Genomic DNA, 18,157 nt, shown 5'->3' with positions numbered 1-18,157 from the left:
TCAGACGTGGACAGACCTGGTTTCAAATATCACCTGGCAGGTCTGTAACTTTGCATTGCAGTCTGTTTCTTCTCTTGTAAGAAAAGAAAACAAAGATTCAATGGAGCATTTGTTATCTCAAAGTCAGCTCGTTTTTTTCCCCATTTAAATTAAAGATTTATTTGCTAGTTGGAAAAAACTTTACAAACAAAAAATGTGTGGCAATCGAGCTTTAAGTTAAATAAGCTGCCTTATTACAGGTAACCGCCAAGGTTTTTGGAATCTTCCTACTCAAAGGCATATAAAAATAGGATAGATAATTCTATTTGAAAGCAGGAGGTCGATAACTTCTTAAACTATCTTCAAGCCAAGAGCTGCCAAAATATATCTATATTATTGATGATTTCAACTGAAGTGGTTGCCAAAATATCAATACACTTATTTAAAAATTTGATGGGCTTCATCCTGTTTTACTGCTGGATATGTTGGTGTTTTGGGGGCAGGGGATAGAAATTTAGTAATTGGTTACAGGGAGAATAATTGACAGGAAAAACAATGCTTACTTAATGTTTAGCAGAAGAAGTTCAGTAACTCAATAGTGAATATAACTTATGTGACTATATTTGAGATAAAAAGATTACTTGGAATGAAATTTCAAGAATTTCACCTGAAAGAGGAAGTACAATGAAATACCTGGAATGCCTTTGGTAGTATTTAAAGTTAACAAGGGTCTCCACTGCCCTGTGGCTGACCTCACCCATTATTGTGTGTCTGGTAGAAGCTTTTACCACGTGTCAACTTTACACCTCACCTGAATGGAATTAAAGGGCCATGATGCACTGTATCTGATGCAGTGTCTTTTCTTAATAATTTTCTCAGGCTGAAACAACAGGCTCTATGGAATCCTTAAGCCTCAAAGATAAAAATAATTCTAAAAATGTGCCCATCCTGAAGAGTGTTGATGATATGGATTCAAAACTGAAAGGCATAGGAAAACCCAAAAGGTTCTCCAAATTCAGCCTCTACAGGCAGCTCCACAGGCAACACCTGCACAGCGCGGATAGCATCAGCAGCATCGACAGCGCCTCCAGTAAGTCACCGACCTTGCTAGAGCTGATCTGGACCACGCTCTGTTCCTCCGTAGCCAGACACTGTAGACCTGGTGTTAGAGCCTGTCTTTCTTTAATGGAGTAAATTGATCCGAGCTGAAAGGTCACTACATCACCTGACTCAACATCATGGCATCGCATGGCTTTGCTGGCCTCATTTTAGAACAGATTTATTGTTTTATTCACACAGGTTGTCATAACAACCACAATTCATGCCTCTGATGGTAGCAGAATGACTCAGCATTTATAAAATCATGCCAAGTTGTAAAGGAAAAAGAAAAGTATTAGGTGTACTTTATAAATTTTTTAGAGAAGAATTTTCTCTTCCCATCCTGAAATACATCAAGCAATATGCTGTTCCTTTTAAATCTGTCTTAAGCCCTGCAATTTTCTGTTGCCCCGAACTTGTGACTGATTTTATAGCCTTGCCTAGTTGTAAAAATGATCAAACCTGCTTTCCAGTTTAAAAAACCCAATATATATTTACATCTTTGTAAAAAAAAGAACTCTCAACTTTCTCCAGGTTATTGTAATCACTGTAGAAGTCGTCAGAATTTAATCCATGGTTTAAAGCCCCACTTGAAACTCTTTCGTTCTTCCAATGGTGGTGAGCAAGGGCTCACTAGACCTGACGTGGGTAAGTGCTGTGCGAAGCATTGGAACCTGCTTAGGCTTCAGCTTGGGCTGCATGAGCAGAGTGAGTGTGTTTCTGGATTGTCTTTCCGTTCCCACAGTTTTCATGCCGCGTATATTGAGAACAAAACATGGGGAAGTACCCAAGAACCTACACTCCAGCACTAAGATAAAACATTACCTAACAAGGGTACAGCACATGCACCTGCAGTTCGGGGTGTTTTAGAAGTACCGTGGAGGGTGGGAGAACTTCTCTGTGATGATCCAGAAAGGTGTTCTTGAGGAAGGGACACTGGATTTAGGTTTGGAAGTGATGTGATTGCATAGGTGAGGATAGGAAGCCATTGCAGGTGAAGGAGAAGAGGTGAGCAAAGGTGCTAGAAGGGGAAAGCACCAGGTGCTTCTAAGTGTTAGAAAATACATCATTCAGTTGAGAAGCAGTTTGTGATATAAGACTAGGAAGATACACAGCTGTCACATTTGGACTCACCAACATAAATAAAGGAGTTGGACCTTCACTGAGTTAAAATCTTGAAGGTCATTGAATGGAGGTGTTATGCTCTAAAGGTGAATTTTTAGAATTTGTAATTTGATAACCTTTTGTAAGAAGGACCACAAACTTGAGGAATCAATTAATCAGGCTAATTTATGGTGGTGGGAATGAAGAGGATTGGCAGTGGATCAGAACAGGGACAAGTAGTCACAATAACAAATAACAGCCATCGTGAAATCGCACGCTAGGTTTACGGTGTGCAGACTCTGCAGGTCGCTGCCCATGCACTTGGGGTGCTTGGTAGTAATAGAGTTATCTCCTTTTTGCAGATGAGGTGACTCATTTCAGAGGTGGTAAGTGACTTGTGCAGTGAAGTTGCTGTTCATCAGCTCCCCAGAGCCCATGGTTCAGAGCTGTGGTTGAGGGAGATGCAGGGTGCACCGTGACCTTTGGTGCTAGTGTACCATTCGGGAGATGACTGAGCCAGAGCCCAGCTAACGTGGCTGGATGGGCGTCACTTGTGGTGGCAGAAACTAATAGCCTGGGGACCCTGCATTTTTAAAACTGATTATATTTAATGAACAAAAGCTCCAATGTCATTGTTAAATAAACTTGATGTTTTAAATCGTAACATTGATATACATTTAAAAGGGAGAAAACTGTATGTGAGGAGACATTTCATTTATTTAGTACAAAGCTATTACTTGATGCATATATGGGCTCAGGGACAACGCTCAGTAATTCTTGTGCTTGATGGAGCTTCAAAGCCCCCAGGGTGGGTGAGGGGTGAGGGGTAAGGGGTAGGAGCCGGAGCCTCTGGGAAGTCCATCCAAAGAGCCAGGTCAGGGGACAGATATTAAAGGTCAAGAGTTGGAAACCGGTCCAGGTAGTGCTTTCAATTCCACGTGTGGCTCTGCTGCGTTAGGACTAAAGTTTAAAATGAGATGGAGGACTATGGCGGCCGAACCGTGAAGTCGAGGGGCCTGAGTTGTGCCTGAGAGGCTGTGTTGCCAACAGGATGGGGCGAGTGGGAAAGCAGGTACAAGCTGGGTGCAAGTACACTACGTAACTCCGGCCCACGGCAGGCTGAGCAAGCAGATACCTGGGTGATCTGAGGACACCCCTGTGGGTGGTTTCCAGGTACTGAGGGAGACCTCCTCCCTGATCAACGGGACACACGTCCAGTGCAGCACTGTTTAATTACGAAAGAGAAAGTAAACAATCTAAATATCCAAGAGTGGGGGAATGGTAAAGGACATTCTGAGTGTTTCGTCCCCTTTTGGGAATGGTCTCTCATTCAAAACTGTCAGTGGGGATATAAAAATAAAGGAATATGATTTGTTTGTTTTATTAAATAAGTACTTAGCTCCTATAATATACCAATCATTGTTCTAGGTACTAGGGATCTCAAAAACAAAACAGATGGAATTCAGTTAACTAGTTGGAGGTTAAGGATGGGAATTGTATATACCTAAGTAGCTCATTAAACACAATATATCAAGTGGTAAGAATTGTGGAGAACAACAGAACAGGGAAGGGGGGGGGTGGACAGAGGGGAGGAGTTACTATTTTACATCCAGTGGTCAGAATATGCTTCTCTAAAGATGTGAGTTTTCCACAGAGATCAAAAGGAAGAGAAGAATGTGGATGAGAGAAGGTCTTAGGGGAGGGGTCCCAGCTGGGAGGAACAGCAAGTGTAAGGGCAGTGGGGGGGATGGGATCAGTGTGTTCCAGGAGTGGGCTGGGGGAGAGCAATGGGTGCAGTGTCAGCCAGGGCTGGGTGGACCATGCAGGTCTTGCAGCCCTTGTGAGGATTTTGGCTTTTACTTTGAGTCAGGTAGAAAGTCATTGGAAGGTCTTGAACAAAGGATGAATGAGGTCTGACATATTTTTACAGCTCATTCTTCAGAGCAGACCTGGGTGGCAAGTGGTGACTGGGCAGGCAGTGAATACCTCTTGAGGTGGAGCTTATGGCATTTGCTAACGCGCCGCACTGCATGGAGGATGTGAGAGATGGAGAGGACTCTCCTTTAACTACACTAAATTACAAATTTAATTTTTTAATATATAAAACTGAGTTATGTAAAAAGGGAGCCAAAGGACTGTTGAGTCCTTCTGGAGCAGTGCTTTGCAAAGCCTCTTCCTGGGACCCTGGTGTTTCTCAAGGGTTCTGAGGAGGATACTGAGCAGGTGGACGTGGGCTCCCCCACCTCTATGGTGTTTGATTCCACCAGAGCAGCCCTGCTTGTATTGTTCTATGGATTGGAGTTCCATGTGAATTCTCACTGAAAAAGAAAAGTAAGTTTTTACTATCAATAATAACGGAAGTTTAAAGAGCATAGCTCTACATTTAAGTCATATAATGACTTAAACTTAGGTTGTTTCGTAGGACTTGAAACCCAAATTAAGCATAGAGTAATTCTTCATTAAAAATTAGAAACTGGATTTTGCCGGGTGGATAACCTGCTTTCCTGAGGCTCTGAACCGCGAAGCTTCCTGCAGTGTCAGTTTCCCTTGAACACCCAAGGCCGTGAGGACCCGGGCTCCCGGTGCACAGTGCAGGAGGTTCACGGAGTGTGCGTGCAAGATGACTATGAGTTTTTGAGTAGAAAAACTGCACCACAATCAGTGGATCTTAAATGTGTGTGGTAACTATGGTTGATTTGTGTATATATCTTAATTCAAAATCACTCAGCCATCTTTAAGGGTTTTTTTCTTTCAAAATTATATTGCAAGAGGGGGAATTTCCAATTGACAGTGCTTTGATGGACACTGTTATTTAAAAAGGGTTGGATTTCACTCCTCTTATATTCAGTGCCTGTGGCTGCGTCTTCTTTTAAGCAGGATTAAATAGATGGCTGAGAGGGGAAATCATTTTTGCTGTTAAGTTGAGACAGGTGTTTCTGACAACATAAGAAACATCCAAGCCTGTAGAAAATTTTTATGAGTTTATCTGAGCCAAACTGACAACAATTACCAGGAAGCAAAATCTCAGTGGATTGAGGAAATGTTCCAGAGAATGGCAGTTTTGCAGTATATTTTATACATTACCATCAAAAGAGGAGGCAGAAGGAGAGTTACAATTCATTCATGACAGATTAGGGAGGTGAAAGAAAGCAAAGCGGAGAAATCTCTGAGATTGGATAAACAGTGAAATGAAGTAACACGTACGTCTTTTACATGAGTGGGTGTGGGATAGTTAACAATTATCCTTTACAGCATGTAGAGGTGGTGGGTGGTCTCCTGCTCTGGTGGGACATTGTGCCCAGAGGGGTCTGTAAAAAAGCAGATTCCTCTGACATTCCAAAGGTATGTTATTATAGATGCAAAAAAGGCATAGACAGATGCAGTTAAGGTAAAGATTGGCCTTTGTCAAAGAAGATACAGGCCTAGGATGTGACTACTCAGCATGACTCGCTTTTAGTTACAAAGTGTTACTTTCAGACCATGCTGTGTGGTTACTCTCCCTCTCTGAGTTTGTAAGGCCGACAGGCAGTCCTCCCCTGAGCTTGTCAGGGTTAGGGTGTGGTTGCTTTTGTGTCCAGTTTCAAACTCGGATATCTATAAATAGGGGACAATGAGTAGAGGGCTGTTTCAGACTCCGTTCTCAGGGATGCAACAGTATAGATGTGTGAGACGTATTTTCTGCTGCTAAAGAGCTTACTGTCTAATAGGTAAGCTTCAGTTTTAAGTATTTTACTATCCTAGTGCCTGAGTAATTCATCAGGGGGAGATGCCCTTACGGACAAAAATTGTCAGAAGACTTCTCCACAAGTGTAAAACCCTGGCCCACAATTCCAAAATCTAAAAAGTTTCAAAAACCAAAAGATTTCTTAAAAAATATAACTCATTGAGGACCTGTTTTGGAACTGGCCTTGAATATAGGTAGACGTTCAGTAGGTAGAGACTATGAAGGGAGAAAAACAGTCATTTCAGGTAGATGTTATTTCTTAAGACAGATACGGGAGATGTCAAAATTATGTATTTCAGATGTAGGCTTGGGAGGGGATGGGCAGTGGGAGGGAGATAAGGGTGGTGTTTTCCTAAATTAAGCTGGAGACAACGGGAGTCTGACTAGCTTGCTCCAGTGGGCCCGACAATGAAGCGAATGGGACAAACTTTTTCCAAAGGAGGAATCAGCAGAATTTTAATTTGGGAAGTGGTGATGGAGAGGTGGGTAGAGAAGATAGTAAAGAAGAGAGAGGAGCCAAAAGTGATTCTGAGGTTCAGACGTAACTATGAACAGAAAACAGAAGTCTTAGGGGAGGACCTGATTTCATGGGATAACAATTCTAGTGTTACATGTGATTTTAAAGTTCTGATGAGACAACTAGGTAGACAAGGTCAAGTGAGGCGCTGGAAGTAGCTGTAGATCTGAAGCCCAAAAGAGAAGTGGGGCTGGAGGGGTACATTCAGGAGAACGTTGGAAAACTGTGTTTGGGAGAAGGAGTTGGGAAAGATCGAGAGGGTGGGCTGGAGTAACAGTAGGGGAGGTAGGGGAATGCAGCCTCAGGAACCAAGAGATGAGAGAAAAAAGGAGGGCGTGGCAAAGCCCGAAGACACTGGGAGAGAGGCAGGAAGACTTCCTTTCCCTGAACTTTGGCAGCCAGAGTCTGAGCCACTGATGGATGAGGATTGCAGAGAGCTGGCATGAAAAACCTGTGCTGAAAGGCAAGGAAGTGCAATTATGAAATCAGCTGGGAGCCAGATACAGACTAATGAGAACCCCTAAGGTGAGCGTTGCTGGTGTAGGGTCCTGTCTTCCTGTTCACTGATGCTCATGCAGTTCTGAGCCGTCATCACAGTAACGAGGGGTATTTGGCTCTTTTGCCTTAATATTTCATTTGTTCTAAGAGGACCCTGATTAATTTGGAATCATTTAGACCATGACTAAAAATAAAAACAAATTTGAATCATAAGTAGTTTGAATTCAATTAGCACCAAGACAATTTTGAGAGACAGAATTTTCTTGTTTTTGTTTTTCTTATAATAACTGGTTATTAGGTGAAAGTTAATTTTTAAACAAGTGTAGGTGGGTATATGTAAAACTTTAGCTTAGAGTTTCTGAATTAATAAAAACAAATTTTATATGCATCTGTTTTTTTTTTTTTAATTTGGAAATTTTCTTCTTCTTTATCTCTTTCCCTGCCTTCCTTTCTTCCTTTCTTCTTTCCTTCCTTCCTTCCTCTTTCTTTCTTTCTTTTTCTCAACAAAATGCTATGTTTTCTATAAAGAGCCTATATATAGGTGAGCAAACAGGCCTGGCAGTACTTTGGCCTCTCATAGAGAGCGGGAACATAAATCACTGGGGGAAGTCAATGGAATTCTATTTTTAACATTATTCAGTTTTGTTAATCTTTGCCACTTTAAGACATTTTCCTTTTATAGGAAATTTCAATAACCTTTGAAGGTTAATTATTCTGTAATTATTCTGTGGGGTGATTGCTTAAAAACGTTTGCTCTACAAATACTTGTGGATTGCCTACTGAGTGCCAGGAGCTGCACAAGCAGTGAGGGGAGCACCTCCCTACCCCTGAGGAGTTTCTAGATGAGTGGGGGGCAGGGAGGGAGCATCCTTACACAATTGTGTCACAGAATCAGGGGCCCTGCGTGTGCAACTATTAATGGTTCTACAGCACAGCAAGGGATTGCCTGTCTCTACTAGGATCTGGGGGAGGGGGGTCTCCAGGGCATGCAACAGCTATGTGGCTCTTGAAGCATGATGAGGTCAGGCTGAGAACGAGGGAAGAGCATTCCCGGAAGGGGGAATAATGTGCCAGCTGGACAGAGACGTGGCAGAGCAGGCCTGTCAAAACACAGTGAGGAATGTGATGTGCACAGGGCCTCAGTTGTACGGGGAAAAGCAAAGACCAGAGAGAGGGAGATTGGCCCCAGTTTGAGAAGACTTCTTGCACACTAAGGCCTTAGGATTTGATCCCCTTGCAGGAGGTTTTTAAGCAAGGAGTCTGCATTGTAGAAAGAGTTCTGGGACAGTATGATGGTAGGGGGACCAGTTCAGGTCTCTCACTGGCTACTGCACGTGGTATCATTTATTCATTCAACAAACATTTTTACATCCAGTGTCTATGTGCTAAGTGTTTCTTTTGTGCAAAGCTCTGCATCTGTGTTTTGTAGTTCTGCTAGTCTTCCTGCTTGAGTTGTCTCTATGGTCAATATAGCCCATAAACATACAAACAATTTAAGTCAACGTATTTACCCCTGAGTAAAATTGTCCTGGCAAAGCTCTTTGTGAAATGTCGCAGTAGATGGCTGCCTTTATGCATATATAGTCATAAGCTTCTTTTCTATCTGTTGTGATTTTTATGCTTCTCATTTATGATTTCAGGGATATAGAATGTTGGAGCCCGAAAGATCTTAGATGTCATCTAGGCCAAATTCTTCATTTTACACATAAAGGACTTCCAACCAAAGTGATGAAGTTCAGGGTCATTTGGCTGGTTAATTCCAGAGCTGAAATGTGGGCTGTTTGCAAATTTGACATCTTGCTTTTTGAGATGCAGAAGACACGAATGACATGTTAGGTGTCTGCCATATTGACTGAGGAGAGAAAATGGCATGACTTCTTAATATCTGCAGCATCTCCTATTTCCCTACCTGACCCAGGGCTTTCCTACCCTCTCTGAGTCCCTCCTCGCAAGCTCCTTATTCACAGTGAACCCTGTGATCCTTTCTTCCAGTGCTCTGGTGGACGGTAAACCAAAGAATGTTACATTTCATCGTCAGATGGCAAACCTGGTTATAGCTCCAACTGCCCACTATTAATAAACTTAAGGGCTATAAAACCCTGTCAGCCCACAGCCTCAGATGGAAGAGACATACACTTCCCTAGTTAGGAATCTTAAGAAGGAAGTTAAGTCTTTAGGTGTGTCATAAGTGAGAGTCGAGCCTCCCCCCTGGGGCCGACCTGAACCACAGTCTCTGAGCAGGTCTCGCTGTGTTCATAGACACCGACTCCATCCGCAGTTTGCAGACAGGCGTGGGAGAGCTGCACGGGGAAACCCGCTTCTGGCATGGAAAGGACTACTGCAACTTCGTCTTCAAAGACTGGGTTCAACTTGATAAACCTTTCGCTGGTGAGTACTGTGGTAGTGGGTGGCTGCTTCTGTTCTGTCTGTTTACCTGTCAACATCTCAGCAAGTATGCAAGAGCATGATCTAATGTCTGGTTTTCCTTTGAATACTTGCTGAAACTTTGGAGGCTATGATTCAGTCATATAATTAAGGACTGCTTATGTTATAGTAAGAAAAAAACCCATAAAATAGAGCTTACTTGTTTGAAACCTCCAGGTTTTATATAGGTATTATTTTGGGGGTAATAATCCGTCATTCTCCAAAAGATGGTACCTTCCCTTTGCTCATCTCCTCTTCTGCTCATCTTCAGTTTTCATCATTAAAATGACACATTTTTAGGTTAGCACTGTGCTTCTATGTCTAAGAGGAAATAGAGATGGCACTGCATAGGTAGCCTGGCATTATTTCAAGAGGATAAAAAAGAAAAATGTAATAAGAGCACACAGCCTTAGATAATTTGTACCAACTTACATCTTTCCTTGTCTAGTGACTGTCTCACACTCAATGAAATGGAAACATGTTTGGGGAGGTGCATGGAGGTGGTCGCAACATGAGATCTGCATTTCACTTGGTTATGGAGGCGCTGTTCCACCCGAGCCAAGAAATATGCACGTTGTTCACGTTACCACATTTCCTTTGACTTGTCAGAGTTGGGGTGAGCTCTGGGTTCAGATGGCTTTTGTCCCTGGCACAGAAGTTAGCGGTGATTTTTGCCTGGTGCACCTGGGCAGATTTCATTGACAGGTACTCCACCCCCCGGATGCCGTGGCATGATATCGCCTCTGTGGTCCATGGGAAGGCGGCTCGTGACGTGGCACGTCACTTCATCCAGCGCTGGAACTTCACAAAGGTATACAGATCGTTTTATCGTGATTCAGTCCACGTGAAGAGAGACAGGCCGGGAGGAGGAGACACACCTAGAGGGTTGGCAAGAAGGGGCTGCAGTGGCCCTCGCTGTGCTCTTCACCTGCTGATGGGAGCCTGGTTGTCAGAGCACCTGGGCTTCTGGGCAAAAGAAAAAGGAAATGGTCCTGAACTTTCACGGTACAGATCCTTTAAAGCACAGAAGGAAAGGTGCTACGGTCAGGCCCAGTGGTTTTAACCCTTTTGACATCTTGGATGCTCAGTGTTGACTGAGCATCTGGCCTGGGCTGATAGTCAGTCACTGGAGAGCTGTTATAGGGGGATGGGAGTCTTCTTTGATGGGAGAGGTCAAACTTTCAAGGCCTTCTAATCCTGGCATGGCACGGGTTCATATTGGAGCGGTGGTTCTGAGCAAAGTGAGCAGGGTGAGAAGGTGTAGCCACTTCTTTCCCAGATGTGTATTCTTTAGTAGACACTCATTCCTCTTAGGAATTCGACCTGACATTTGTAAGTATTTATGGCCCAGGTGTTACTAAGGTTCCACCTTATTTACTTTGAATGGTGATGAGGCATTCATTATTCTTCCCAATGATTTGGAAAAAGACTAGTTTTATCAACAACTAGAGTCTCACCTTATTTTTCATTTAGGTAGCATTATCAACAGTGGGAGCTCTCAGAAGTAATGGATGTGTCTTTAATAAAAACTTAGGAGACATGAATGAATAAACAAAGTGATATTACCTTTAAACTACTAGACAAGTAAAGGTTTTTTAAAAAAATTACTAATACCTGCAATTGGGTTTTGGATTTTTGATGTTCTTATACCTCTTTCTGTGAGTAAATTGGTATAACACCAAAAAGCTTTTTAAAAGACATACAACCTTTGACTCAGAAAATTTTTTTTCAGGTATTTAAGTTAAAGAAATAATAAACTAATTTATTTTGACATTGTTTCCAACAATTTAAATAAAATGAGAAATAACTGAAATGCTCATTAATAGTAATTTATTAAACAAATTATTATTCTTTATACCATCTTACCCTGGAGTTGTTTTTAAATGATACATAGTACTTTATTGCTGTAGCAAGGTATCTGCAACATAGTGAAAAATCAGTTTACAAAAGAATAGCCCCACTTTTGCAATTCTGTACCTCTTATAATTCTATATTTAAGCTTTCTTTAAAGCGTAAAGAATACATGCCTACTACAAAAGGTAAAAGAAGGAAAAAAGGAATTCTCCATCTCTGGGAAATAGAAAGAAAACAAAAATAATCTATGTGCCTCTTCACCTAGAAACATCCACTGTTAATATTTTTTTCTATTGCTTTTATAATCACAAAATGTGGAAGAGTGAAACTGTTTTCTCATTTGAATTTTTTGCCTGTTTTTATTTGTTTTAGATTATGAAATCAAAATATCGGTCCCTTTCTTATCCTTTTCTGCTTCCAAAATCTCACACAACAGCCCATGAGCTGAAATATCAAGTGCCTGGGTCTGTCCCTGCTAACGTACAGGTCAGTCTTGTTTTTCTGTATTCAAAGTGCTGCTGAGTAAAATCACTCCTACCAGACTAAGTGCCTATGATACTGGTTTCATTCAAATCATTTAATAAGTACAACTCCAAAGGAAATTTGAGTAGATCTTTTAAAATGTATTATTATATTTCATATTGTAAACATATGCAATTTATCCTCTTTCCAACACTCTTCTATGAATATAATAAATGCAGGCCCTTAGAAAAAGCCAGTCAAGGAAAGGCTTGCCTTGTCATTCCTTCCGAACTGACCCTAGCAACACGATCCAGAGTAAACCTGAGACTGATACCGGTTAAGCACTGGGAATGTGGCTGAAACTTGCTATGAAGCTAGTTATAGTTCAGTCTAATTTTAGTTCCTAATTAGCCAAAGGTCTTTTAGAGGCTTGTGCAATAGAAAAAGGAATCTGATAATAGTGTCACAGAATTTTACCACATCTAGTCCAACTATCTCAAATTACAAATAAGAAAATTAAGACCCAGTGGAGCTATGACACTTGTCCAGGGTCACATAGCTGGTTACAGATTAGAGGGAGACCTTCAAATCCTATTCTAGTTCACTGTTAACCAATCAGCTCCCTCTACCAACTTCAGCTCACCTACCTTGAGATCATTCAGGGAGAGAACTGGGATGGGCCACCTTTAGCATTGTCTTTTCTTCAGTCATCACTGTCAGCATCAAAAGTGTTGTTTGAGTAAAGATCCAGCAGTTTGCTATGACATCACTAATTTGGATTTACATAATTTGGACATGGATTCAAATGGAATATGATTGTATAAATGAAATGCCTAACTCATTTACATTGTACTATGTGCAAGTAGAGATACGTGTGTATATAAGAAATGAAAAGACATTTCAGACCATAAATCAAATAATAAAACAATCAAGAAGATAGATCACTTAAGAGAAATAACTATAGCAAATATGTAGTCTTTTCAGGCTAAAGGAGACAACTAATTTAAACTTAGAGGCACAGATATATATGCATTCCTATGTAAGTTAATGAATATTTTATGAACCTGTTTAATTTTATTCTACTTGAAGGGAAAAAATTACCCATGCTGTAAGGTAAAATAGGAGCCTTGATATTAAAAAAGGAGATAATTTAAGATTTGAGATGTCATTAAAATGGACTCAATGATCAATTTATCAAAGTTAGCAGATGCTAATTAAGCATCTGTAGAAAGGCATTGCTGGGAATTATGTCATTTGATGATCAGCCAAGGATATTCTATCTCAGTGTTACATACACATACATCTTCTAATGCCTGTTAGTGAAGCCCCGCTTTAAATATCCTTACTCAGCCACCCTGGTAAGGCAGGTGGATGCTCTGCTGTGTCCACTCTACCAAACGCCTCCCTGGATTCACCTTCTCTGCCACTTGTGTTTATTAAGTGCAGTGCCATCTGATTGCAGAGTGAAGTCACCAGTGTGCACACTGGGATGCAGAGGAGACAGGGAGAAAAGGGGTTCTGTGCCTCTGGAGATGTAATTAGTCAGGGGAGAGAAGGCTGTGATGTTAAAGAATTCAGTTAAGGATGGTAGGCGTGGTCTGGGACTAAACGTCAGTGTGAAAGTATGGACCAGCACGCTGCGAGAGCTCCGCACGTGAGAGGGCGTGAGCTGGGTGCCCCTCTGAGGAAGAAGCCTGCCTGTTCAGACGATGGTAAAACTGACTACAGTAAACCATTTGCCCTTGAAGAAGCAGTAGATGAAATTTAGATGGCATAAAGCCTTGGCCTCCTGGCCTGGTTCATTTTGACTTTATTGGGGAGGTGTTGCTGAATTTTGGAACTTTTTTTTTATCCAGGAAGCAGAGAGATACATGAATGTTTTATGAAGATCAGCCTAGATCAGAGTTTTTCAAATTGGGTTTTGCCTGCAAAATGCTAATAGCTATTCTAAGAAAAGATTTCCATGGACAAATTCATTTTTGTAGATTAAAAAAAATAGGATATCTCAGTGCCTTTGTTATGCTGATGTGTATCATGAAGTCATGGGTGAATATGCTGAGAATTCCCCAAGCTTAAGTGACAGGGTCTCATTTTGTCACATGTCTGTTTGCATCTCTCTGAGCAAACATACTTTGGGACCGAAAGCTTTTACACATGAAGAAGGTGTTAAACTAGAAAGAGACCGAAAGCAAGGAGACAAGCAAGGAAGCCATTGCAGCAACTCTAGCACATACCGATTTTGTATTCATAAATTAATACTCTTTTTCTTCATGAGGACTCCCCGCAATTTTACAAGTGTCAGACCTCACCAAGCCTGGATCCCTACTGGTTGCCAGGGAATGTTTTCCAGAACTGCCCAAATAGCTCCCGTTGTGAAAACAATGGGGACAGATAGTGTGCGTCCTTTTAAAGACAGGAGATGTCTGAGATGGATGGAAACTGAATACGAAAAGAACTCTGTTTCATTTCTCCCTTTTGGTAAAGTTCTGACCACAGTATTGTTTCACTTCACATTATTTACTGGCTCTAAATATCACCCCCCTTTTTCTGGACAGTATTGTTTCGAGGTCATAAACAGAGAGCACTTAGAGGGGGAAAGCAATCCTCTGGCCCGATCCCTGGTTTTCCAGAGGACCAGCAGGAGCAGGGAGCTAGGGCCTGGCTGCGTAGGCTACTTAATTTTATCTTCATTCTTTTTTTTTTTTAGGCTACTTCATTTTTTAACGGTTTAATATCATGTTTTTCAAGCCTTTCACTCTCTCAGCTGTCATGTGGCAATAGCCAAATGACCGTTATACACCTTGGTTGAAGATTTAATCAAATTCTTCCTTAGGTTTATTCCTTTTAACATACATTTGAACATAGTTTTTAACATAGTATATTGTCCATACATAACTTAGAGACCACAATCTTCATTAATTAAAAAGTATCAATATAATAAGGTAGCCAGGGGAAGAGACAAATTGTAGCATCAAAGTGTTCAGATCCCAGCTTTGCTACATACTAGCTGTGTAACCTTGGGAAACTTACTTTACTCCTCTATATGCATTACCTTCATCTATAAAACAGGGATCCTAGTAGTATCTGTCCATAGGGTTGTGATGATATTTAAATAAGTGAATCCACACAAAGCACTTAGAAGGGCCCTGGCTGGGTGGCTTAGTTGGTTGGAGCATCATCCTACACACCAAAAGGACATGGGTTCAGTTTCTGGTCTGGGCACATACCTAGGTTGCAGGTTTGATACCTGTTTGGGGCACATATAGGAGGCAACCAATCAATGTTTTTCTCTCTCTCAAATCAATTTAAAAACATAAAATACATATTCTCAGGTGAGGATTAAAAAAAAGCACTTAGAAGAGTATGCTTGTTTGAATTATATCCATATTAGCTATAACCTTCAAGCTTTCCTTAGTTTCAAAAGTTTTTTCCATAGTTTCTCAAGTTTTCAGAAGTTTGCAGCAAAGAAGTTCACTTTCTCGGGATGGGTCACCAGGCTACTTCTGGATACAAAATTTTTATGTCATATATTTATTGAAATGGAGAGAAAGCATGTTCAAAGTTAATAATAGATAAACTTATTATTACTCTTTCATCTGCAGAAGGAAACACAATTATTTCTTTTTCTAAATAAAGAACATTTATTTATTCAGTTTAAAAAAAATTCATTGAGTTCCATTTATACTTTGTATACTCTGCTATATGTATACTCCAATATAAAAATGTAGACAATTACTAAAAAGTCACATTTAAGGAACTAAAATACTCTTTAAATTCAGAAAAGCAAACGCTGGGCCCAATCATCCCAGTCGCACACTGCCGGTGACCACCTCCCCCCTCCCCCCCCCCCCCCCCCGCCCACCCCCAGCCATCACGCACAGTGGTTGTGGTCAGCTGGCACGGCCAGCCATGGGGACAGAGTGATGGCGTGCAAAGCAGGCCTGCCCCCACCCACAGGAGTTTCTGCTTCTAAAAACATCATCCAAGCCGGAGAGCTTTCTTCAGCAGCTTCCACCGACACTTTTAGGATAATCCTGGGTGTTCTCCCTCAGTGCTGGGTACTCTCAGACACCTTCTAAGAGCACTCAGAGAAGACAGCGGGAGAAAGGTGTGAGGTTGGGTGTTGGAGTAAAGATGGTCCCCGAAACTGCTTATACACAGAGTATATTAAAACAAAACAAAACAAAACAAAACTCTTCTCCCTAAGAAAAACAAACTAGGTTCTTAAATGCTATCGTTACCTGAAGATAAATGAGCTAGACAGAGGACAGTTGATGTGTTTATTAAAGTAAAAGAAAATCTGTGATGCCAAATTAACATCAATTTAGAATCGACACATGGGAACAACCCTTTTCATTAAATTGGGGAGCTTATTGGAGAAAAGCTATTTCTTAGAAAGATCATTGCTGAGAAGTCCTACCAAGCTGAGGGAAATACTGCCTCTGGAGTCTTGTCTTTAATCTGTTTCTCTATTAATAAAAAAGGAAGGAAGGAAGGAAAGGAAAGGAAAGAAAGAGAAAATATCCTGGCAATTGTGAATGACATTCAGATATACTACTGGAAAAATTTGTTCCTGTGTTTGGGGAAAATGTCAACATGATGTTCCACAGGATGTCAGTGTTGGAATTGATGTAGATTTTAAAGGACAGCAAAATGTGTTGTTTTGCGATAGAATAAAGCACGTAGGGAAGGGATAAAGAAAGCCACATGACTTATTTCTAAGGATACCAGGGAAGCTGTTTTCCACTGATGGACCAGCAACACTTCTGTGTGCTACTGTGGGGCTTGGCGGGCTGATGCCACATGAATGGGGGAGTGTTTGCTCCTGGACCAGCGCTGTACTAAGCTTTATGTGCATTGTCTCATTTAATATTCACCAGTCTATAAGTTGTCCTCCTGCTCAACCCCTTATTGTTTCAAATGAGGAAACCAAGACATTGTGAGGTTAAAATAACACAACGGGTAAGTGGCGGGGATGAGAGTAGGTTCTGAGCAGTCCAAGTCCAGTGCCTGAGCTTCTAACTGTTCAGCAGAGGGACTGTTTCCAAGGAGACCTGGGGCAATCACAGCCTCCAAGGGCTCTAGCAAGCACAGCTGCGTGTCCATGTCAGGCTTGCCTTGTGGCACCAGCTTCTGTTGCCACAGCCCCAAATGAGCCTTGGCAATGTGCATGCTTCTTCCTGGCCCCCGGCCCCCTTAAGTCTACCTTTCTTCCTGGGACTTCACGGCCCTTAAGTCTTATTCTCCAAAAATTATATTTTCTCCCTCTCCTTCAGCCTTAAGGTTAAAGATGATGCACCTTAGCAACAAAGTTCAACATAAATTTGAGTGAACTAAGAACTAAAACTTCTATTTGTTCAATGCTTGTTATTTCTACTCATGGGCAGTAATGCAGATCTTTGGGGATGATGAGAAATCAAGATAGTTTTCCCAGTGGGGGTCATGTTTATCTCAGTTTTCCTTATGAGTTTTCTTTTGAGGTATTTGACTATTTCTCTTCACAGTTATATTTTCCAGTTTCATTGCACGTAGTCATGTAATAAAATTAAATAAAATGCTTTTCAGGGAGCTGTTTGTATTAATACCTCACACTGAATAAAGAAATAACATTTTAAGGATGGCACAATCAATGATTTTAGGAAGTATTAACTTTCAACTTCAGTAGCCTTATAGCTGCAGTTTTTTAAGTTATTGATTAGAGCAAGAACTGTACCAGATCATTGATATACAGAATGGGCAAAAGTAGGTTTACAGTTGTTCGTCTGGAAAATAACAATAAATAATGAGAATAAGCTCTGTGTTTTGTGGACTCACAACTGCAAACCTGCTTTGCCCATGCCTGTATGACAGACAAGACTGATTATGAATGGGATCATTTTATATGTTCCTAATAATTACAGGGCATTTTTTCTATTTTCAATTTCTGTTGACCTCATGAAGAACAGCACCAACATTTATTTCAAACTGGGAATAGTAAATCTATTTTTATAGTGATTCTTATGTGATGCCCTGCTATTGCTTAAGGAAAGCACCTACTATACACCCAACATTGTACTGCGATACCATTAGAATGCTGAAAAAAAATTACTGCCAATAGTGCCTCAGTGTTGAAAAGCCTTCCGTGTCATCTAGTGCGCCCACTCTGCAGTGTCGCTGGCAGGGTCTGCCCTCACTCAAAAACACCCTCTAATGTTCTCGTTAATAATAGCAAACACTTAGTATGGAGCAGTGACTAGGAGCCAGGCCTCCTGCACACTCCATACTAATTCATTTAATTCCTTCCACAACCCTAAAAAGTAGCTTCTCCATTTTGTAGAGCAGGAATCTGAGGCCCAAAGAGGTCAAGAAACTTGACTAAGATGAAAGCCACTAAGTGGCCGAGCTAAGCTTTGGACCCAGGCAGCCCCACGCTGTGTCAGTGTAGTTCACATGCGGTCAGGGGTCCGGGCTGGAAGCTCTCGCTGTGATCGGGGTGGGAGCAGGTTGAGTGTCCGACA

General features: G+C 41.4%; 1 protein-coding gene across 6 annotated transcripts in view; it reads left to right on the top strand.

Moving 5' to 3' along the window:
• PLD1 (phospholipase D1) overlaps window positions 1–18,157 on the top strand; it is a 182,520-nt gene that overhangs the window by 111,435 nt on the left and 52,928 nt on the right. For 5 of the 6 annotated variants that reach the window (XM_053918079.2, XM_071220569.1, XM_045197975.3 and 2 more), the window contains 5 exons: window positions 859–1,069; window positions 1,612–1,725; window positions 9,180–9,308; window positions 10,037–10,155; window positions 11,571–11,684. In XM_053918079.2, the coding sequence (XP_053774054.1) occupies window positions 859–1,069; window positions 1,612–1,725; window positions 9,180–9,308; window positions 10,037–10,155; window positions 11,571–11,684 (687 nt within the window). The remainder of the gene's footprint in view (window positions 1–858; window positions 1,070–1,611; window positions 1,726–9,179; window positions 9,309–10,036; window positions 10,156–11,570; window positions 11,685–18,157) is intronic. The other variant, XM_045197978.2, reaches the window with a different exon arrangement.

This window comes from Desmodus rotundus, chromosome 2, assembly GCF_022682495.2.
Source record: "Desmodus rotundus isolate HL8 chromosome 2, HLdesRot8A.1, whole genome shotgun sequence".
Classification (NCBI taxonomy): domain Eukaryota; kingdom Metazoa; phylum Chordata; class Mammalia; order Chiroptera; family Phyllostomidae; genus Desmodus; species Desmodus rotundus.
This window is presented reverse-complemented; position numbering and strand designations above follow the sequence as displayed.